The sequence below is a fragment of the Seriola lalandi genome, unplaced genomic scaffold (genome assembly GCF_002814215.2).
Source record: "Seriola lalandi dorsalis isolate HSWRI2012SDOR001 ecotype SW California unplaced genomic scaffold, Sedor1 jcf7180002054040, whole genome shotgun sequence".
NCBI classification, from domain to species: Eukaryota; Metazoa; Chordata; class Actinopteri; order Carangiformes; family Carangidae; genus Seriola; species Seriola lalandi.
This window is the reverse complement of record NW_019524593.1, coordinates 208,092-231,630: the sequence shown is the minus strand read 5'-3', so window position 1 is coordinate 231,630 and position 23,539 is coordinate 208,092. Positions and strand designations below refer to the sequence as shown.

Below are 23,539 nucleotides of genomic sequence, written 5' to 3'. Positions count from 1 at the left end.
ACACTAAACTTCATTGTACCAAAAACTTTAATTCTATCCAAGACGAGCCAATTTGTCACAACCTCGCTCCAGGCTGCACAAAAGAGGGAAGACCACACATGCGTTATAAACACATAGATAAAAAGAATTAGATAGATACATTTTATTTAATATTTCAGAATTTAAACTTGGTATCTCACATCAGTTTTATTTTTTAATTCAGTATCCTCAAAATTTGACTTAGTAGGCGATCTCATTGTTTTGACTCAGTAACTCTCGCTATAATTTTGACATATTTCAATTTTAATATTATTTATAAAGATATTTATTTATTTATTATTATTATCTTATATTTAATTTTTTTAACTAATCGTTATGACTTTTATTTTAGTTTTATTTGAGTTTTTATTTTTGATTAGGCATAATTTTAGTTCCGTATTTTTGATTTAATAGGTCATTATTTGGCTTATCGCAGTTGCTATATGCACTATAAAAAGTACGAATTACTTTTTACAGTGCATATAGCAACTTTTAATTAGTATAGCTTTTCCTGTCGGCAGTCGACTTTATTTTTGTAGGTCAAACCGGAAGTGTCGTCCTTCACTTCTTGCTGGCACCGACGAGCACTGTGCACGACACAGCTGACAGCTGAGAAGGACTGGGTTAGGTTCGTTACCTGATCACTTTTGGTTGTGCGCTCAATCATCGGTGGCTCAGTATTCACTGCTCAACACCGCGGGAGGGCTGATTCTTTATGAATCCGACCAAAAGACTCTGCTGGAAACATGCTGAAATTAACGGAGGCGACACTTTGCCTTTGTTTGTTGACTGTGTTGGAGACAACTGTTTTCTTGGGAACTTGCTCACCGGCTAGCGGAAAAGGCTTTGGTAAGTAGCTAACTCAAGCTCCGAAAGTTTGCTTTCGTTTCTTTCGCACTTATCATGTTTTCGACCATGACTAAGCCATTTCTGCCACTCACATTTGCCTCAGCTGGATAATAACAACTTCGTCCACTGAAGCGCGACATGACTCCGAGGACAAGCGCTAAGGTCCTGTGAAACTACAAGTGGTGGCAGATACAAACCCAGTAGTTCATTAGTAGTTTGATAATGACCCCATCCCCCAGTGAGTTTGATACCAAATCATATTCTGACAGGTCAAACAAATTGCATACTCCTCCCTCCTTCCCCATAGTTCTGTGTATGTCATGTGTTACATCTGTATTCAGCTCCCCTATTATGTAGCCTAGCTGCTGTGTATGTTCAGTAAAGTGAAGCTGTAATATGAGATTGTTTTCTATTTTCGAAAGCATGTGTGGGTAAGTACTGTCACTATCTGTTTGCTTCATATTTTGCTGTAACCACTCATAACTATTTATCTATGTTTATTATATTTCCCTACTTACTCCCTACTTTTTCTTTGTTTATGCAGTTATATATCTTATATGAAATGTATTTCCTTGTATGAAAAAAGACTAAAATTAGTCAAATTTAAGTATAATGACTGGAATCAGCCCTCTGAAATACACATCAAGTGTTCAGGGATTTTTTCAATTTTATTATTTTAGCATTGGCAATACTTGTTAAGAATACAGAAACTGGGTATTAAAATGACTAGTGTAATGGGCTACATCTAATAGGCGCACACGTTATGTTGTGTATATTTTTTCACTATTTTACATATTGTTTATATTTATCTGTGCTTTGCCCAGCCATAATGTGACTGACATAACGTCAGTTTCTATAGTTAGGTTTATGTTGTAAGAATGTAGACTCCACCCACCGTAGCTTAAAGCTGATAGTGGTACATTTAATAAATGAACTTGAAGTGTGACTCCACTTCCTTGTAGCTCCCGAGCAGCCGGGAAGCCAGGGCAGCTGGTTGATAACAGCAGGTGAACCCCAAACATGGAACAGTCATATACCAGGTTTATACCTAGTATTGTTATAATTTTTGTTTGTGAAATTTCTCCTGCATGGCCTAAAAAGATCACACAGACTCCAGAGCCCAATCTAGATCTTTCAGCAGATGTCAAGGGGAAGTCAGTCATGTGTTTTTTTTTTTTTAAACTGAGATGTTTTCTGTCTGTCACATCATCACAGATGAAGATGCTTTCACCATCCAGCACTCAAGCACAGGGAAGTGCCTGGAGAAAGACCTGAACCTCACCACCTGTGATCCAAACAGCGAATCCCAGCTGTGGAAATGGGGTATGGGTCACCGGCTCTTCCACGTGGCCACGTCCCAGTGCTTGGCTTTGGACGTACGCCACAAGACATTGTCCCTGATTGACTGTGGCAGCAATGTCCTGCTGTGGTGGCAGTGCCTGGATGGGGCTGTTTTCACTGCGTATCAGATGGGTCTGACGGCCAACGGAAGCAAAGTTGTAGCCAAACGGGACCCCAATGATGCGTGGGTGAGAGGAGGTTCCCAGGACAACATCTGCCAGAAGTCATACCATGGTGAGTGTGGTTTTCTTTCTCTTATCTGATAGAGAAAATGCTTACAAAGATCTCATCATAGCAAAAAGCCCATGCTCCAGGCAGTCCATTATGCTGCTCTGAGGATTGACTAATGCTTGAGGAGGTTTTCAGTCAAGGAGCGAAAATGTGTCTAAATGCAGTTTGTGTTGACTTTAACACATTACATTCTGTCAGAGGATCCACTTCCTGAATTGAATATGAATTAACTCCAACCTTGTGATGCATTACACCCTTGTGTGGCCATGTCTTACCTCCGTTGGCATTTGTGTCACGTGATAAAACAGGTTTTGGTACATTTTAAACAGCACTCCTGGTGGTTTATGGTCATTCCCATCAGTTATTCCCCCTGAAGCCAAGTAACAACACGCTGTGTCAAATTAAGGAATATGACTTCTCTGAAACCTGATTAACTCATACTGGAAACACTGTCTTCTGAATTTGTGGGGAATTCCGTTGCTAGTGCTTTATGATTGTGCATTTGCAGGGTTTGCAGAAGGGTTTTGTGGTGAAGTGACACATAGAAGCTCTCAGTTTTGGTTTGTTTGTTTAATGCTACCCTGAAACATATGTTGAATTGTTAGGAATTTACAATATATGTATACTTTTCTGTGTATTACATTCAAAATTATCTACAAGTGCTGAATAATATTAGATCATGCACATTTTTAAAATGATAGTGGTTTTCACAAGTAAAACGGCACTTGTTTAGATGTCTATCCAGATAACCCAGAAAATTAGTTTTGTATGTTTTCTTTTAATAAAGCATGAATTAAAAAGGAAAAAAACTGAAATGGAAAGGCTCTAGAGTGGTGTAAAGATGCATCCTCATGCTGCTTTTCTTAGCTATTTTAAATCTAAGATTTAGACTTGTCAAAATTCAAATAGTATTTCCTCAATAACAATTTATTTCTCTTCCATCACTTTCCGTCTGTGAAACAACAAACTCACATTGTCACATATTCCACGATGTATTCTGCACCAGGATAATTTTAATTTCTTATTTCACTCACTAGTTTTTTCTTGAAGAACGTTATTTCTCTTTTTTCACATTCATTCCATTGTTGTTGTTTTTTTTTGTTTTGTTTTTTTACCAATATACAGGATCTGATGTAAGTTTAAGGAGTGGTCCCTGTGTAGAAATCTGTGTTCAGTGTTGGATGCAGTCTTTCATCATTTACAAAAATGCAACACTGAACTATCTGTGTCTAAAGGTCTACTGGCTTTGTGGTTTTATTGCCCTCAATATATAAAACCTTCTTTTCCAACTAAGTTGTCCAACGATTTTCCATACGAAACACTTAGTTAGTTTGTTTATCCTGAGAAGAGGAAGTGTTTGGTGCAAGGAACAAGACACTTGATTTCACTTTCAGCATGGTTTTGTTTTTTTCCTTAGAAATGACTTAGTAGTAGAATCTTGAAGTAGGTCTTTGTCTGTGCTCTCTGCTCACCTCTCTTCTCTGTGCAGTTGTCCACACCACCAATGGGAACTCTGCCGGCGGTCCCTGTGTGTTCCCCTTCAAATACAACAGCAGCTGGCACCACGGATGCCTCCCCGACACAGATTTCCCTGGACTGTCCTGGTGTGCCACTTCCTTGGACTATGACCAAGACAGAAAAAAGGGACACTGTCTAACACCTGGCATGTTGCACTTTATTTTTACTTTTACTTGACGAAACATCGAATATGGAGACATTCAGCTGCCTTTTTTTTTTTTTAAATGATGGTATCACTTTAAGAGAATCAACATTTGTCTCCAAATGTAGCAATTGTGATATTATTGGCCTAAAATGTCTGTTAGGAGCTGATTGTGTGCAAGATATTTTCTCTTTTTAATTCGTTTTTCTCTTTTTGATAAAAGACAATAAAATACATCCACCGTTTACACAACTGAGTAACACGCACAAAGGCACATGCTCACACAACTCACACGGTCTCTTTGACTTTGCAGAGGAGGGATGCCAGACTCTGTTTGCCGGGCCAGAAGGGGAATTCTGTTACGAGTTTGTTTCCAGTGCCGCGGTGACCTGGCACGAAGCTTTGGATTCATGTCGCAGTCAGGGAGCTGATCTGTTTAGTCTGTCTGCACCTGAAGATCTCCACTCCAAAACCTGTAAGACTGACTTATTACTACCGCTCCATCACCTCCTTCTTTTTCTGTTCCTTCTTCCTCTTCATTTATAAGATCAAATAAAATGCCAAGTAGTCAAAGTCATCAGCTTCATCATGCCATGCTGAATTCCGCATAAACATGATCAAATGCTCTGATATGACAGGGATGCCTCATTTATAACAGTAACAACCGCAATAATGATAATTATGTTGGCAGGGCTTTTAAATGCTCTACTGTAACATTTTTGGTGATTTTTAAAAAAAAAAAAAAAAAAAAAAAAAAAAAAAGGAAACAATGACTAAAATAAATCTTAAATATGTCAACTGACCTGCGTCTCTCACAGCCCAGAAACAATATTTATACTGCCTGAGAACTTTGAAGGAAATAGTTTCATTTCGAGTTTAACTCCTGCTCCCAGCAAGAAAGAGAAACATCTGTTTTATTCACACCACCCAAAACCAGTGATTCAAGAGTTTTATTGATATGACTAATATCATACATGATCTTTTATAAAAACCGATTGCATTTCTGTTACGTTTCATTACACAAAAATAATGTTTAGTGTTGCGTGATATTTATGTACGATTCAGCTTCTGAATTTTACATGAAATTACTTTATCTAATATTTTACTTCTGCCTTCCGTGGGTGAATTCCATCATTATTATTCCTCGGTTTTTCCTGCTTATTGTTCTTTTATGTGGGAGTAAAAGAAAAGAAAAAAGGGAAGCGCAAATGACTAAGACCCATTTATTTAGCTGAGTAAAGGGATTAGCTTATTATCACTTCAATCTCTCATCAAATAAGTTCCTCATAGGTTGTTCTGCAGTTTTTCAGTTTAAATGGAGTCTGGGGTTTTGTTGGTTATTTCTGTAGATTTGTTTCACAAGGTGGCACTTGACTACTGACAAATGCTGCAAGTGTGGATGTTGAGACAGTTTCTTTTCTTCTTTTTGTTCCTCTCTTGTTTCTCCTTTCTTAAATCCTGTTTATCAAACTGTCATGTGACACATTAATACAGAGAGAGAAAATAGTCTTGTAGATCGAAAGATGCATTTTTGTCCTTGATATCTTTTCTGGGTTTGTGGGTCATAAGAACTTCTTTAGAAATATCAAAGACACGGCAAACAGCACAGCCTATCGTTTAAACATTTGTAGAGTGCGTGATTATTATCTAACCTCTCTTGTGTTTTCAGAATGTCACATGGCTTCTATCCAAAATATTTGTTGCTAGTCCTGCTTTGTGTTTATGACACTATCTCAGTTTAAGAAGTTGAAAACCACAATCGATGTGACAAAGTGTGACTGGGGCAGCAGCAGCTCCGTCCTTCCGCAAACAACTGCTGTCAGTGACATTTAAAGCTGCAACTTCGTGATAGATTTCGAATTGGCCTGGGTTGCACCAGGACACATTTGAGATTCTTGACAGTTTTCCAGGACTGTTGGGGCTTTACGGTCGTCTCTTTCACCCACTTTTCTACTCTCTATCCTTCTTAATCAATTTTTTGTGTAACCCCTGTGTTTGTGTTTTGTTATGTTGTTCATATTGAAATACACTTAGATTATCCTTTGTTGAATTTACTTTGTGCTGTGATGTATTGTGTAGTACTGGACGGACTTGGCAGAATGCCTGAGAGGATGTGGATCGGCCTTCAGCAGTTAGACGTGTCTCAGGGCTGGCAGTGGTCGGATGGCTCCCCTCTCTCAGTCCTGCGCTGGGAAAAAGGCAATGATTATTACATCTTCTCTCTCTTATGTCTTTCCCCTGTGTTATTTTTTCAATATTTGATCAGTTTCTGCGAGTGATCCCGCCGTAAGTTCAGGCCCCTTCAGTCGATGAAAGCAATGATTGTGAGAAATCATGGTGGTAAAAAAACCCTAACTTTTGCTAAAGTGCAACCATTTTGATCAAAAAAAAAAAAAAAAAAATGCATGTAGATTTTTGCAAGTCCATATGTTGTCACCACAATAAACCAGTTCTGGTTTCCTGAAACACCTGCTTCTCCTAGCACACCAGAACGTGCATCCTGTTGTGCTCGGCTGTTGTTGCTGCCCTTCTATAAACTGTGACTTGGTGTCAGTCAGAGAAACAATGAGGCCAGTGTAAAAGCTAAAGACGCTCATTGTGCATGGTTATTGGACACAGTGTGGCATTGGGATTGTTAGTGTTGCTGAATAACCCATTAATAGTGCTGAATGGAAGGCTTTATAAAGCTTCTAGCTATTGTAATATGTTTTCTGTTCTTGTCAGAGGGAAGGTGTTGTTCTTACACTGCAGTATGAAGGATACTGCAGCCATCTGGCCTTCTACTGATATGAGCTCTTTGTGGTTGCTGTAATTTACAACATGTCAGTGTTGGCAGCACTGTCTAACCTGTCGAACCAGCATTGCAGCATAAAACATTTCTTTTATGAAACCTCGATAAGCTGAATCGAGAAAGATACCCAGTGTTAAATGCCGATCTTCTTCTCTGCTGTCAAATTCAATATGGGATTTTATTTTTACTCATTGTGTGTGGGGGAATGTGCTTGACAGGAATGCCACCCACCTCCTCACTTATTGAGTCAGACTGTGGAGTCCTCAACTCTAAACAGAACTTTGAATCTGAGGCGTGCAACAAACGGCTGCCATACATCTGCAAGAAGAGTGTCAATGCGTCTCGCACGGCAACAACAGGTAGGTGAACTGGTGCCCTCGCTGTCTGCACAAATATTTCTTCTGAACATATTTAAATAGGACTGAGAGTCTGTAGCCATGCTAGCAGCTCTGCAAGGGTGTACTTATGCATGGTGGCGTTTTGAGTTAAATGGTTGTGTTAGCATCCTAACACTTGCTACTTAGTAATAAAAATCAAGTACAGCTGAAGCTGACAGGAATGGCAGTAATAGCAGTAATTCATCCAGACTTGGACATTAATGTCTATAGATTTCATGGCAATCCATCCAATAGTTGTTGAGATATTTCACTCAAATATCACAAATGCCCACCTCTTCCTCTAGAGGAAAAATAAGGGGGTCGCCAAAGTCAGAAGTTGAATAACTAGCAAATTTCATAGCAATCCATTCAGTAGTTGTTGAGATATTTCATTCGGACTCTGAGCCAAAATGGTGGGAACAATATTGCCATCCATAGAGTCAGGCCGTTGCACGATAACAGCCCATAGCTTCATACAGTACATCCAAAGCGTTTTGTTTGATCCAACTGATGGATGAAGTGACAGGATCCTTGAAGCCCCACACACACACACACCAATAGTGAATAAAATTGATATAAATACACTAGGTGATGCTTCCAATTCTTTTTCTTCTTTTTGTTTTTAACAGCAACTGGCCTGACTATATTAGGTGCATTAACAGCAGCTGTACTTCTGCTCTCTGTAGTATCAGTACCAGTTATTTCAGTGATTTCAAGTGAGATCACTCCTCCCTTCTGTTTCTCCCTTTTTTTCCGTATTAAAAGGTTTTTCCTTATTCAGATCGAGGATCCAAGGATAGAAGGTGTCAAACGTTGTTCAGACCATAAAGTCCTTTGAGTCAAATTTGTGATTTTGGGATATGGAGATACAATTGACCTGATTTCCCTTCATGGCCTCTACCTGTCTTTCTCCCTCTCTACAGAGTCTTTTGTGTATAATGAAACAGTGTGTGCTGACGGTTGGGTCCCGTGGAATGGCTGGTGTTACAAGTTAGTGAAGGATAAGCCTCAAAACTTTACAGACGCCCAGCAGCTGTGTAACAAAACAGAGGGAGGAGGAAAAGGTTTTCTGGCCAGCCTCCACTCCATCGACAGCAAAGAGATGATCAGCACTCATTTCCACGCAGGTAAAACTCTCATTTTCATTTTTCTAATGTAATATTTCTTGGCGATGAGCTGTGAACTAGTCATTTCTCTTTGAACAAGTGAAATATCTGCTAAGGCAAATTTGACAATTGTGTTGAATGGGGTGTGGCCTCTTTGCTTTTCTCTTGATTTACCGTACAGACAAAGTAATCACTCGAGTGTGGATTTCATAAAACAAGCTGATTTACACTCTACTGCCTTACTTTTTTCCTTTGCACTCCTGAACATTGTGGGAATGAGGATTAAATTCAGAATGTGAATCAACAGACCCCTGCCTTGACCGTTGGAGTTTGATTTTAAATATGTCCATAAAGTGATGTTTTTATTTTTGCGTTATGATCCATCAGACGGCAAGCCCTTGGATGTGTGGATCGGTCTGACCGGGACCAACATGAACCCTACGGTCTTCAAGTGGATCGACCATGCACCCGTCACCTTCACCTACTGGGCTCCAAACGAACCAGTCCAGCCCACTCAGGACACCAGCTGCGTCTTCTACTCTGGAGAGGTGTCTTTATGCTGATGTTGTTCTGAGGGCATGCATTTTTCTGTAACCCCACTTGTATTGTAGTCAGCCTTTTTGCATGGTGTGTGTGTGTGTGTGTGTGTGTGTGTGTGTGTGTTTGTTTGTGTACTGCCAAGGCTGGGTTTTTGTCATCTTATGATCCTCTATACATGTTTGTTTATGTATGAGGCCTGCAAAATCAAACCTGTGCCTGTTCTCCACAGTCTCATGGTTGGCGGGTTGGGAACTGCACACAGAGGCTACCTTTCATGTGTCAGACGAAAGGAGAGGTCAAGCAATCAGTGACACAGGCTGGATGCCGCTTTGAAGATGTAAGTGTGTTGTCTACAGATGTGATCTTTTTGTTTATTCACATCCCTGTTTGGAAGTGACATCTGTCCTTCCACACATCAACATCATGTGCATGACCGCGGCTACACGCACACATTTGCAATCATCATGAAAATGAGACAAAGAAGGAAGTAGTCATATAAGTGTGTTTACCGCTGTGGAGGTCAGATGACATTCAGTCATTTAAAGGCTGATCTGTTGCTGTATTGGCAGCTTTTTCAGGAACGGAAGAGATGTGTGGATGCAAAAATGAAACTAACCTAAATATGGTGGTAGGAAAAAAACAAAAAAAAAAAACACATGACTGATCTCAGTAAAGCACCATCGCAGAGGCCAGTGTGTGTGTCAGAACAGAAACTGAGGGACTGGGCCACTTTTGCTTTGTAATTTGAATGTATCTGAAGTCTTAATGCTGTCAATCCCCCAGGGTTGGAGGAGACACGGCAACTCCTGTTATCAAGTGAACACCAAGCAAGTGTCCTTCAAAGATCGCTGTAACATCACTATAAGAAACAGGTAGGAATTTGTTGAGCAGGTGACCTTGCTCTTTGATCAGAAATAGACAATGATACTCATCAGCTGCTGACTACTGCTGATGAATACCTCTGGTACTACGGTACCTCCATTTTTAACTGTAAGGCAGATTCATGACATATGCTTCTTAAACATAATTGTAGCTGGTCTTTGTCAAGTCACTGACATTTGACCGTTCTTTCCAGGTTCGAGCAGGCCTTCATCAGCCGTTTACTTGGAGAGCACATCAGCAAGGAAACGCAGTTTTTTTGGATTGGCCTGCAGGACATTAAGAACACAGGAGAGTACCAGTGGCTGAGCCAGGACGGGTCCCCAGGTTTGGTTACCTACACTAACTGGGGCTGGTTTCAACCAGGTTAGTAAAAGCAACACAGCTTCTGCACAACTCCGACCCTAATGCAGAAATAGCAAAGACTAGAGGACTAGGCTTGTCATAAAAGACTCATGGTTGAGTATAATGTTATAATGTGCTGTATGTAATTCTGAACCTCTGTTTGCAGAATATAGATTATATTCCAGTTTCCCAAAGCCCAGGGTGTTGTAGTCAAATGTCCTGTTTTGTCCAAGGAACCGTCCAATACCATGATATTCAGTTTAATATAATAAAACAGTATGGGAAACAGTATCAAATATGTAATAATAAATATTATATAAATATTTCCAAAATTGTTGCTGATTGTTTTTCTGTGGACTGACTAGTTGTTTTTGCAGCTCTAGTCTGCTGACTCGCTAATGTTTACATCATTATCATTATCATCATCGTTATGTTAATGTCCGTATACCGTGACAACAGACCCACATTTTCATGTTTAATGAGTTTAAAAAACAACAAAAATTTTAGATTTTTCATGTAAAAGTGAAACTTAGATTGTATATGTTAAATGAAAATAAAAAAATAACTATATTACAGATTTTGCACATAATATTTAGCTTTTTAGTGCTTTATCTTCATGTGTATTTTAGTTCGGCCAGGAAGTTGTGCAGTGATGTCCACCGGGAAACCCCTGGGCAAGTGGGAGGTGAAGAACTGTACCATTTTTACGGCCGGCTCCATTTGTAGAATAGACCTCAGTCCACCTCCACCCCCAGAGCCAGAGCCGAACCCCAATGCAACCTGTCCTGATGGATGGGTGTCCAAACCAGACATCAAATACTGCTACAAGGTGTGTATGTGTGTATGACTGTGTCTTTGAATGCCTCTGGTCTTGTAGACTGTTTCCACCATTAGGAGCCATAGTTGTTTGGCAAAGGTGATGATGGTTGTAGTAGGAGTTAAAAAAGTTTTACACATCGAAGTCTGTTTACAGGGGATGGGGAGTATTATGTTGTATGTGAGGGAAAAAAAATTGTATAAAGCCTTCTGTGGCTTCAGAGGGGGCAGAATGAGTCTTATAAAAGCCTCAAGTGATGTCATTTGAGTCAGTGTTGGTCGGGGCAGAAAACAACAAGATTGAAAATGAAAAGAGTTTGTTAGTAGAGGTGGAAAGACGTCACATTATCAAACCTCCATAGTTCGCTCCTCCTCGACCTGAGACTATTAGCTGCTACTAGCATAACGCACCCAGATTTCTGACCAAACTTTTGGCAGTTGAGTTGCATTGTGGGTAATGTAGGCAGCAGGTTTTGACAAGGAATTAGAATACATGGAATAAAAAAAAATAATTTCATCAGTTTTGATACTTTTTCAGAGTTTTTTAGGAGTGCACTGCTAAATCATAGTGTATTATTTTCATTAATCCCAGAAGGGAGGTTTATGAAACTTAATGACATCACCATTAGTCAATCAAAACAAAACACAAACCCAGCATTGGTGAAAAGAAAAGAACAGAACAGGAACATATGATTATCTGTTGATTTACTATGACTGTCTTATTGTTAAATCACATGATCTGACATCTGAATTGGCTTTCTTTACAAGCTACTCCAGTTTATTACTTTACTGGTACTGTTTTGGCAGCTGTTGTGAGCTGTTGTTTCACCTTGTCAGGTGTTTCATGAGGAGAGGCTGAGCAGGAAGCGCTCCTGGGAGGAAGCTGAGAGGTTCTGTCAGGCTCTGGGAGCCAACCTGCCCAGCTTCACAAATACTGCTGAGATGAGGGCCCTGCACAGCATCATGAGAGAGACCATCAGGTATACACACATGCATTAGTATACTGTATGTATCCTTTTTATGAAGCATTATTAGCATTATTTTTATTACTTAATTTGTCATTGTTTATTTTGTAACATTCTGACATGAACAAATAAAAACTGGTTGTTGCTTTAACTTTTATAGACACAGTCATTACCTATCAGAGGGGCAGTAACAGTCACTTAAAGAGATGAACGCTAAACATGTTGTTTTGTCCTTGTGGGCGCATACCTCACAGTTCCACCTCCTCTCTTTGTTCACTTCAACATTCAGCATTTCACTTGAATGTCAGAGTAAACACAGACCCTCTCCTGACACACAACTCACACATGTTCATTGAGTGGTTGAATCAGTTTGAAGCTTTTAATCTTGTATCTAACAATAAGATGCCAACATTGCTGTTAAAATTTCTCAGCACTTAAGAGGATTTTTAAATGATTAGAAGAGTTTGTATTGTTGGGGTGATGATGGTTTGCTCTGTTGTTCTTGTTGCAGTAATAATCGATACTTCTGGGTTGGCCTGAACAGGAGAAACCCATCTGATCGCTCTTGGGAGTGGAGCGATGGCCGGCCTGTGAGTATAGTGTAGCATATAGTATTGTATAACATTTTAGGTATCAGATCATTCAGTGCAATTTTCAAGACAGCGAATTCTAACAAATAAAACAAATTAAAGTGCATTGAAAACAATTTGAATCATATCTTGGCCAAATTTTTAATTTACTCTAATTTCTTGTCTTGTAACCCTGCAGCTGAAACGGCACCTTTATTTAGATAGATAGATTATCGCACCAAGCGTGAAGTGTGTTTATTCATGTCTTCACAACAGGTATCTATGGAGGTTTTTTACCAGGATTTCCATGAGGATGATGCATACAATCGGGACTGCACTGCATTCAAGGTGGGCTGGATAGGTTTACTCTACATTATACGACATACTACTATATTATTGTGTTGTAAGATATGGTTACCCATACTGTCCAGATTGATCTATGAATCAAAGCCATTTAGCGGCTGTTTGTGGGATTCATCAGAAGAGCTACAGCTGAAATCCGCCCCCGTTTGACTCATGCATGATTTCATGCTGTATTGAAACAAAATCTCATTGAAGACAGTCGGTCAGAGCAGGGGTTCTGCTTTGTTTTTTCCCATCATGAGGAAACTGTCATTTATTATTCATCAAGCTGACCATGAATATCATTTCTCTTAATTTGACTCCTGTGTTTCACACAGAAGGGAATACCAGCAATTGTCTCTTGCTGTTTCCCTCCGTTTTAAGAAGTTCTTTTTCATCTTGCAGCTCAGACGATGACCTTTGCTCGTGTTTAGATTGTCTTGGTTAGTGACTGTGGTGGCAGACAGACAGTCTCTTCTGAAACTATCACTGAGCTGCAGGAAGGAACAAGATCTGCAATGTCACAGTTATGAAACTTCTCTTGTATATTTTCTTTGTGACAATATTTGTGTTAACAATGTGTGTCCTCATTAGACAATGAAGAGCACCTTGAAGCACCTTTTCGTGCTTCTGCACTATGACTTAACTGCCACACCTTTCTACGCCACACCATTTCACTGTGATTCCAGGCTGGAGTGGGTCTGCCAAATACCCCGCGGTAAGACCACACATACAATCCCTACTGTGTAGTGTAGCAGTGCACAAAGCAGAGGTTGGTTTTTGTTTGTGGAGAGCTAAAACCTGTCATCAAGATGCTTAATTAGGGATTTTGTAATGCGGCTAGAATGGTGCGACCACCCAGTAGTTGAGTTATTTGTACAGTTTTCTGTAACACAGTAATGAAGTAAAGACAAATTTTCCCACATGTGATTTAAAACCCGTATGTTCTTATACATAAATCTACTGGAATGTAACATTAGCTTGTTGTTTGCGTGGGGTTGTTTATTTATTCTGCTTCTAATTCATTCTTTGTTGGTGCTTCAACAGGAAAGACACCAAAGATCCCAGACTGGTACAATCCCGGTAATGACTAAATCTTTCCAGAATTTGTGATTAAAATCTGATTATCTTTTGAATCTGAGTTTCAACTGTGACTCAGATCTGTCAGAGGCCAGAATTTCTTTTATCCATGTTTTTTTTTTTCTCTGACAACTTACTAGCACAGGGTCTTGAAAAGTCTTAAAAGCACTTAGTTCACTACCCTCAAAGAAAAATCTGAGAAGGTATTAAAAAGTCCTTTTTTTTTTTTTCTTTCCTTTCGTAAACAGAAACAATATTTGTCACCTTTGGCTCTTGAGACAGAAGCTTGCAAGCTTGTCAACTCACAATGGGTTGATTTTTTTTTTAGCAAAAACAGAAATTAAGAAATCATTTTTTTTTTATTTTATAATTAGTTGATCCATCCAACAAATTCTGCTGTTTATCTGGGTCCAGGCATGGAGAGATTATGAGAGAATAGGGCCCTGGTCATAGACAAGTAAAATATACAGGACCAACAGAGATAAAACCATGCGGTTGCATTGTTTGTAGTCGTTGTGAGTCTCTTCGTGGTGGTTTTGCTTGTATCTGTAGTCTTTTAACTGAGCTCTGTGACTTTCAAACAGGAAATATTAACAGTCACTTCATACAGAGGCTCTGGCCCCTGGGCCTGTGCCCGTGTAAGCCTGTTCAGTAATCCTATCGATCAATTATATTACTAGGAATTATATAAACAATATACAGCTGAAAGGTACCGACAAAAATAATATATAATGATAATGATTTGATGAACGATGCAGAAACTCAGTATTAGAATAATTTCGTCTGTGCATGTCTGTGGCTGGGTGTGATATGTCTGTTGTCACGGCCTGAGCTGTGTCACAATTTTAAAGCTATTTGTTGTGCCTTTCAGTTGGGCACCATGAGACCTCCTTGTTCGTGGATGGAGCGGAGTTTTGGTTTGTTCAGGAGCCTAAGCTTACCTTTGAGGGGGCACAGCTCTTCTGCAATATGAACGACAGCAAACTGGCTACACCAACTACCTCCACTGCTGCCATAAAGATCTACCAGTACCTACAAAAGGTAAGTGAGACAAGACTATATGTGGCCATGTAATGATGGGCTCATAAGTGCTATCAAACCAAGACCGAGTGACCGTTCGATGAGCCCCATCTCCCTCAGTCACTGTTGCTACACCTGTCTAGCTTTTGGTCCGAGGACAGCACGTATGCAAGTTACACTGATAACAGTGGCAGATATATGACTCAAAATTCACAGTAATTCGACTGAAGTCACTATCACTATCAGTTAGTTTTAGGTACCTAGCATGAGCTAATGCTAAAACTCATCAAGCTGGCTGAAAACTCTCTCCAGATGACTTTAATGGTCCAGATCATTTATTTTAAAACAAGAACCATTTAAATGTTCACTTGATGTCCACATGCATGATATTGTGCTAAAAGGTTGAGGCAAAAATGGTTAAGTGGACATGCTAACCTATGTAGCTTATTAAAAGGCTAAAAAAGACACCACCTTCCACACTCCAAACTCTATATGTACCAGGTATAGCTCTTATTCCAGTCCCATGTGTTTCAGCTACAGCTTGTGAAGAAATCCAGAGCTCCTGACAGGCCTGCCATGGCTGCTCTACTATGATTGGACAATCACTGTTTGGGGGAAAGAAAGAGACAAAACTCAAAGTCTAACTGAACTAGCAGTTTTGTCTGCTCCAACATGCATGCAAAATCTTGAATTTATATTTTTTGGTTTAGTCAAGGCGTCCCTGCTTTTGCATGAATTGGACAGAATACCATTCCACGTAGATCTTGTTTTGATATTTTTCAATTAAATATTGCATAAAGCACTGACATCAGTGTTGTATCATGGGCAGGGCAGATGGTTACACTGAGTCAGACTGAAACTCCTACGCAACACAAGAGCCACAGATTCTGACCAACAACCCACATCAGTTTTCCTACTTAAGTTTCCTTCCTATCTAACTTACAAACATGAACACATGTCTTGTCCTGCACCTCAAATATCAGAGTACCTTGAATGAGTGGTGTGGTCCTTACTCTTCAGAATCCCAGCTTACAACAAGCTGTCTGCACAGGTTTGTTTACTTTGTCTGGGAGTCAACAGCACTCTGCCAGCCTGCCAGTCACTGTCAATCAAACACAGACACCAACGCACCTCTCCAGTCTGCTGAGACAAACAGGAATATTTCTGATATTTCCCCAAAGAGATTTTCTCTTACTGTTAATTTTTAACAATACATTAAAAAAAAAACACATTAAGATTATTTTAGACAGCAAAAAGGGATGGCTGAATAATTTGGAATACCCTGTTTTGTTTTTCTCTCTTTAAGCAGTTCGCCCTGTTTACATTTTTCTTTCCCCAGGGGAATCTGTAATTGATTTGTACAGTCTAATGACTGTGGAAATTCTTTCCACAATCTTTTGGTCATGGAAAGCTTTTTTCATGAGAATACAACTGGAAGCAGTCAAACAGTAGAATAGAAAAATGTATAATGTAGTACAATATACATTGTACAATAGCACTAAATTCTGCCACTAAGCTAAGCACTAAAAAGTACAGTCATCACTGCCATAAAAGTTCCTTGCCTGCTTGATGCATCCTTCTGATTTTCTGTCTGACAAGTTCTTGTTTTTCATAAAGTACTTCATAAATTCTGAGCCAAGTGGTAATAAAGACGATTATATCATTATTTTATGATGTGGTACTTAAGCTTGCGTGTTTTAAACAGATCTCAAGTTCTTCTAAGCAAAACTGGTGGGTCAATATGAAAGAGCCTGGGAGGATATTCCCCATGACGTAAGTGCCAAAACAAACAAACACACACACACACACACACACACACACACACACACACACACACACACACACACATTCATGACTCTTATGCCTGTATATATCTGGAAAAATGTGTTGATTGAAATAATGTGTTTTCTAGGTACACCCACATGTACCCAGACTTATACCATGCAGCTTTCCTGGGTAGATGCATCTCCATCAGTCCTGAAAGCGTCTTTCCAGGCGAGTAAACATCTTTGTGTTTCTATGCAACTGAATATGATTAAGGATATTTTTAAATCTTTAGATTTTAATACCAGTTCCTAACTCACTCAAACGCAGTCAGCAAAGGAAAACCATTGATATGAATTAGAAGGTGACAGGTACATGTGGTAATCAGACATTTGCTACAGTCTAAAAGTAAGTATTGCACAAATTTGGGAATCCAGAATGTGTTTCATATACAGTATATATAATAAGAACAGTCAAATTTTTCTCTGTTTTCTTGGCCTAAATAACACCTGGTTCAGCCAACACACATACCAGACTAACAGCTTCCAGCAGGTCAAATCCATAAAATAAAATGACAATAAAGAATAATGTTAATGAAGTTATTGCTCTTCTCACTGATCTGAAGCAAGTGGGCTTAGCTGAAAAAAGGTGCTGTCAAACTTTGATGAGAGAAAGATGGTGAAGTTCACTTCACAAGTACAAGTTTTTTAACTTCAATCATTCAATTTAGTGATGGCTATTCCTCTGCAGAAATACTTAATAATAAACTGGATTTTACCTTTAACTGTGTAACTTTTACACAATAATTGTTTTGAAAGTGCTCACTTGGAAAACCGCTCTAACAGCAGAAAAGAGCAAATATTTTAAAATGTTTTGTAAAATTGTCCAGAACAGCACATAACGTTATAAAATGAGCTAGAACTAATCTGGCTTTAATCATCTCGGAGAGCAAAAAAGCTCTGATGCACATTACTTGACTTGATTCATAATAGGCACATTGACTGTCATATGTTTGCTTTTAGACCATGAACTCAGTTGCCAGCAGCGATTGTCCTTTGTGTGCGAGAGACACAACATCACGTCAGTGGAGATAAACCCTCTGGAGCCTCGGCCTATTGGACTGCCCTGTGAAAAGGGCTCTCTGTCCTTCAGAAATAAGGTCTACATTCATCTACATCTCTAAACACTGCATGACGCTTTAAAACAGATTACCTCTTGCTCTTGTTGTCATTCTCCTGCAACCCTAGAGTGATTGTACTCAATGGAGTTGCTTTTAAAACTAAGAGGGATTAAACCTAAAAGGAAAGAGGATGATGATATTTTTGTACTTCAAAGGAAAAAAATTGCATTTCCCATGAAAAAATGTCTTAACATAGACAATCTCAGTTTGAGATATTTCCAGCAGCAATAGCAATTAAGTTTGATAGAATAAATTTAAATATAATTTTCTGTGTTATCCCAGCAGAACTGAAGAGCTATCGCCTCTTTTTAAAATCATTATTCTACACCAACATTTATTTGCCGCCTGTGTGATTATGAGAGCATGTCCACTTAGAGAAATTGATTGCAAATGCTAAATTCATTTCAACATTTTTGCGTGGCATCTGTATGTTTTGATATTTAATCTTGATTAAAAGAGGAAGTCTCTTGACACTTACAAGACAATTACAATCTCTTATAAGACAGCCCTCTTCCAAATTGTAGTGCGTGGTGTTCAATACAGGGTCACAAAAAATACATTTACAACATTCAGATTTAGCACACAGTGTAGCACGAAAACACAGGACCTGAGAAGCATAAATACTCAAGTGATAATAATGGTGGTGTCTTTTTTTTTTTTTCAGTGCTACACACTGATGAGGAACATGACGTCTTTGTCATTCAGGTCTGCCAATGAGGCATGCCAGTCAGTGAAAGGAACACTGGTCACTATATCAGATCAGGTGGAGCAAGGTGAGGATTATTCTAGTTCTATGTTTAATAAACATGAAAAGCATGGTTAACATGTCTGTTATGACTCAGATGACATTAGATAACTTGTTTTCTCACGATTGATAAAGTTGTTATTTCAGCCACTCAAATAAGAAATGGAAGTTTCTCAGAGTCAAAATGCAACACAAAGAATTGTCGTACTATACGTGTGTTTTAGATTTCATCAACACACTTTTACCGAGCATGAATAAAATGGAAAGGATCTGGATTGGTCTAAAAATCAAGCAGAACGACCCAGAATGGGCGGACGAGTCCCCAGTCAACTACCTGAACTTTAACCCACTGCTTCTGGGCATGCATAAGGCTATACATATCAATGTAAGTCCTCCTTTACTTCACTTCTGTGTAAAAGGGAATCTCCACCAATTTTACATATCAGAGGTTAAAAAAAAAACATGCCTTAGGTGATGTCACAATGTCATTTTCAGTTTGTACTTTCTCCCTTTTTTTATCAGACATGGGATCCAGAGAGTATTGATTTATGTGTGTTTTTGATGAATAACCCCAACTCTGCCATGCTGGGTACCTGGGATTATTCTTCCTGCACACACCTTCAAAATGTGGCCATTTGCCAACACTATGCAGGTAAATCACCATTTAATATTTCTATGTTATTATCCTGATTTTGCTCCAGACCATATGTTTACTTAACATAACAACTTTGTTGCATATCGTTCCCCATCTGTCTCTCTTTCTCTGTAATTTCCTGCCATCCCTCTACTGTAACCCCTTGAATAAAATGCATCAAATGCCCAGATAAATAAGTGGAAAAAAAAAAAAACAAGGTATTGCAGCTCTCATGAGATGATGTCATTTAAACACAAGGCTTACTTGTTTCAGATAAAGTAGAGGAGCCCCAGGTCTCCACAGAGCCCATCCACATCAATAACCACACCTTCCAGCTGCTTGTCAAAAATCTCACCTGGTTTGAGGCCTTGGAGCAGTGCAGAAGTAATGGCATGGACCTGGCAAGTGTGGCCGACACCTCCCTCCAGTCCGCCCTCACTGTGAATGTGAACCGTGCGCGCATGCCCATGTGGATCGGCCTTTTCAGTGAAGATGTAAGTGTACCAAACAAGGGCTACATTTATTTAACTTTTAATTAACTTTAACACCATTTTACAAGATTCTTTTATGTTTCGTTTTGTGTTCAGGAAGGGATCCACTACCGCTGGACAGACCACAGCCACACTGTGTTCAGTCGGTGGTATTCTGATGTCACCAGTGGCTCGTGCGTCTACCTGGACACAGATGGTTTCTGGAAAGCCACGGAGTGCGAGGAGGAGCTGGGAGGCGCCATCTGCCACAAATCACAAAGTGAGTGGGGATATGGAATACAGATAAACAGAAATGCCTGTTATACTTCCTCATACTGCTAATTGCATGAAACTACTGCATGAAACATTTTTTTCTAGACAGGGAAGATTGGGGAAAATTCTCTCAGGAAAAGTGGTAAATAATATAAAAGACCTATGGAATTCTGGGGTTGCACTTGTACAGGGTTTAACAGTTATAATATATATTATAGAAATACTGTACTGTTTATAATTTAAACCCTGCTGGTGGTAACAGGGTGTATAAACTGTTGCAGGGGAACTTTAGAAACTAGAATATTAAGCCATGACTTCCTGTTTGGCCTGACTGTCAAAAAAATGTGTCAAATATCCTTCTCAGTTGACATGCATCAGTATTCTTGCAAGTATTAACATTTTGAAAGCATCTCAATGAATTCGTAAACTTATTTATTACAGATGAGATCATCACCACACCAGAGGATGTTGCAGTGAAGTGCCCTCATAAGATTAATGGTCCAAACTGGATCCCCTTCAAGAACAACTGCTACTCTTTCCAGCTGGTCGCCTCCAGATGGGAACAGTACGACAAAGGACTGATTGATGACACCTGCAAAAAACTCCGTAAGAATTTTACAGCGTGGGACACATGTTGTTATGTCGAAGTTGCGGAAACTTTTTATTTTTTTTTTTATTTTTTTTATTAACAGACTGATGTTGCTTAAGTTGCTGATGCTGCTGCATTTATGTTTCAGATCTAAGCGCAGACATCTTAACTATCCGAAATGAAATGGAGAATGAGTTTATCAAGCAGCAGCTGCTACCGTTTCAAACCTTGGCTCAGTTCGTATGGCTGGGACTGTTTAAAGATGAAAACGGTTGGTATTTTATTACTTTGACTACAAATCTCTTTTTAATGGTCACTGCATGTTAGTACCTCTACCTACATGCAGTGACCACTACACGACATGACCTTTTTTGCAACGCTGTTTCCTACTAATGCAGACCCTGGTACCTAAACCCAGGTTATTGGCCAATATTGACCCATACCAGTATTATAATATTCTCTTTTAATTTACTACCAAGTTCTTCTACACCAGAAAAGCCTCATAGACAGGTGCGTTGAAGGGATCATAAACTGACTAACATCACCAGTACCATCAAAAAGCTCATTGGCTGATTGATTTGTATAGATGCTAGGAGCTGGTGGGTTTCGACTGGGTGGTGTAAAAATATATGGTGTGTTAAAATAAATTTTACCTGATAAATGTCTGAGGGCTGAAATGTTGAACAAGTGATTGACAATGGGGTTTTTTGCTTTCCTTTTTAATCTTTATTTGATTTCTATATGTTAGTGTAGTGCAGAAACAGCATAATGGTGCCATAGGCAGAGCTTTAGGCTTGCGTAATAAAAATCTACATTACATCAACACTGACATTAGTCCTTAGTGTGTGCGCACGTCTGTGTGTGTATTTATGTCATTATACCAGGATTAATAGTGATTTTGTTCTGATGTAGATAACCTGATGAAGTGGTATGATGGCACAACTGTCCAATACTCCAACTGGGCAAAAGGCAGACCAGATATAGATCCACCTTTCTTGGCTGGTCTCACCACTGAAGGCAACTGGCTTCTTGTTCCAAACAAAAACCTTTTCTCAGAGTTCAAACAAAGGACCATTGTGACCTGCAAACTGGACAATGGTTGGTGTATCACACTTTACAACATAAATCTTACTTCTGTCTCCACCTCTCTTATTCTCAATACTGGAAATATTTCATGCTTGAAATCATCTTACATGTTTTTAAATCCTCTTCTTCCGAAGAACCAAAACAGGAGTACAACCGGTCGGCTTTGGATTTTCAACACTACGGTAACTTAACTTATGAGGTTGTGACCCGAAAGTTGAGTTGGTACCAGGCTCTGGAAGAGTGCAGTAAGCGTGGAGGCCACCTGGCAAGTATCCACGACTTGCAGCACAGTGCACACGTGAAGCTCATCGCCAAGACGGATGGTTTCCCGCTCTGGATTGGCCTGTCAAATCAGGACGTAAGAATTTTTGCTTAACCAAGATCTGAGCAAATAAAATATTTTAAAATGAATTATAATCGAGTTTACCAGAAACGGCACGTCTCATTTGGATTACTTTCACATGGTAGTGCCTCGTAAATTCTTTGCTGAAGCTGCCAGCCAGTCGTGCCATCATGACAATCTACGTCTCTCTCTCTCTCCATGCAGGTTAGCGGCTCGGCCTATGAATGGTCTGATGGAACAACACTTGACTACAAAGCCACCATCTCTGACTCAAAGGAAGGCTCCAACAACCAAGAGGCCAGCTGTGTATATGTCACCCCTGCTGGAGACTGGATGAACACCAGCTGCAGTACATTGAGGGACGGAGCCATCTGCTACACCAACATCACTACCACTTCCCAGAGTAAGACTCCTATCTGTTTTGAAATATAGAGTCACATTGTTCCTCTTTCATCATGTAGGAAAAAGTCAAGGTACTGCAATCAGTCAGTATTGAATGGTTCAGTGTGCAGACATGGCTCAGAGGAGAAAAATAGCACCTCTGAATCCCTGCAGCAAAATTGGACCATTGTGTAAAAGTGATGCATCTACCTGTGACATTGACAGTTCTCCGTCTTATTCTTGTGTTGTTATAAATCAGGAGCCAAATATTATGCTACCCCAGAAGCCAGTCACTGCCCTCAGACCAACGGTATGTCCAAGTGGGTGCAGCATGAGGATCACTGTTACGCCTTCAACATGAGCTTCTACAACTACAGCGTCTACAGCATGCAGCAGGCTAGGAGCATCTGTCAGGGCATGAGTGAGTGGTTATTTGGCGTATGAAAGGTTATGATCAGTATTCATCTGAGGCAACTGCAGTCCATCAGTTGTTGTGTCTTTGTTTCCTGTGTTGACAGGTGCTGAACTGCTGACCATAAAAACCAAAGAGGAGAACGACTTTGTGTCAAAGTACATTTCTGATGACCCTCTCATCACCAGTCGTGTGTGGCTCAACATGGACTTGGATACTCAAGGTGAAACCCATTATTAGATATAGAAGATATAGAGGATATAGTAAAACATTATAGTAAAACATTATTAACTTGGATTTAGCATTCTGAGTAAAAAGAGGATAACTGAGTATTAAAATAGTCATCAATTAATTTGGGAGTGAAGGCTGGTTCCAATCCTGTTTTGAATCCTAAACTCGTTGACCTTTCTGTTTTACATGTGAAGAGATCAAAGGAAGACATTTTCAGAACTAACTTGTGATTACATCAGTGTTCAGCCTGTGGCAGAAAGGAGACCACAGGACTATTCCTACCCCAATTTAATGAGGAAACTTGTGACTGAAAACACCAAATTCAATTCAGTGTGACCGCAGTTTACTTCATCAGCTTGCACACTATGACAAGGACCTTTAAAGCCATGCAGTCAATATTTGTCTATTAGCAAAGAGATCAAATGACTATGTATGATGTGAAAGGTGTAACTCATAGTGACACAACCACAGAAAATTATCACCCGACTCTGCACCCCCCCCC

At 39.6% G+C, this 23,539-nt stretch overlaps 1 protein-coding gene across 1 annotated transcript in view; it reads left to right on the top strand.

Moving 5' to 3' along the window:
• Nucleotides 1-743: 743 nt before the first annotated feature.
• The window catches only part of ly75 (lymphocyte antigen 75), a 25,794-nt gene continuing 2,998 nt past the window's right edge, over nt 744-23,539 (top strand). Inside the window, exons 1-33 of the mRNA XM_023402831.2 lie at nt 744-867; nt 2,083-2,442; nt 3,929-4,102; nt 4,413-4,574; nt 6,179-6,298; nt 7,109-7,249; nt 8,191-8,394; nt 8,761-8,921; nt 9,143-9,250; nt 9,697-9,785; nt 9,989-10,158; nt 10,767-10,966; nt 11,791-11,933; nt 12,430-12,508; nt 12,764-12,835; nt 13,424-13,547; nt 13,877-13,912; nt 14,781-14,950; nt 16,635-16,702; nt 16,842-16,924; nt 17,716-17,852; nt 18,538-18,646; nt 18,843-19,003; nt 19,141-19,270; nt 19,526-19,746; nt 19,840-20,002; nt 20,437-20,601; nt 20,733-20,855; nt 21,497-21,682; nt 21,805-22,028; nt 22,218-22,416; nt 22,654-22,815; nt 22,913-23,029. Coding sequence (XP_023258599.1) covers nt 765-867; nt 2,083-2,442; nt 3,929-4,102; nt 4,413-4,574; nt 6,179-6,298; nt 7,109-7,249; nt 8,191-8,394; nt 8,761-8,921; nt 9,143-9,250; nt 9,697-9,785; nt 9,989-10,158; nt 10,767-10,966; nt 11,791-11,933; nt 12,430-12,508; nt 12,764-12,835; nt 13,424-13,547; nt 13,877-13,912; nt 14,781-14,950; nt 16,635-16,702; nt 16,842-16,924; nt 17,716-17,852; nt 18,538-18,646; nt 18,843-19,003; nt 19,141-19,270; nt 19,526-19,746; nt 19,840-20,002; nt 20,437-20,601; nt 20,733-20,855; nt 21,497-21,682; nt 21,805-22,028; nt 22,218-22,416; nt 22,654-22,815; nt 22,913-23,029 — 4,864 coding nt within the window. The 5' untranslated portion in view covers nt 744-764. The remainder of the gene's footprint in view (nt 868-2,082; nt 2,443-3,928; nt 4,103-4,412; nt 4,575-6,178; nt 6,299-7,108; nt 7,250-8,190; nt 8,395-8,760; nt 8,922-9,142; nt 9,251-9,696; nt 9,786-9,988; nt 10,159-10,766; nt 10,967-11,790; nt 11,934-12,429; nt 12,509-12,763; nt 12,836-13,423; nt 13,548-13,876; nt 13,913-14,780; nt 14,951-16,634; nt 16,703-16,841; nt 16,925-17,715; nt 17,853-18,537; nt 18,647-18,842; nt 19,004-19,140; nt 19,271-19,525; nt 19,747-19,839; nt 20,003-20,436; nt 20,602-20,732; nt 20,856-21,496; nt 21,683-21,804; nt 22,029-22,217; nt 22,417-22,653; nt 22,816-22,912; nt 23,030-23,539) is intronic.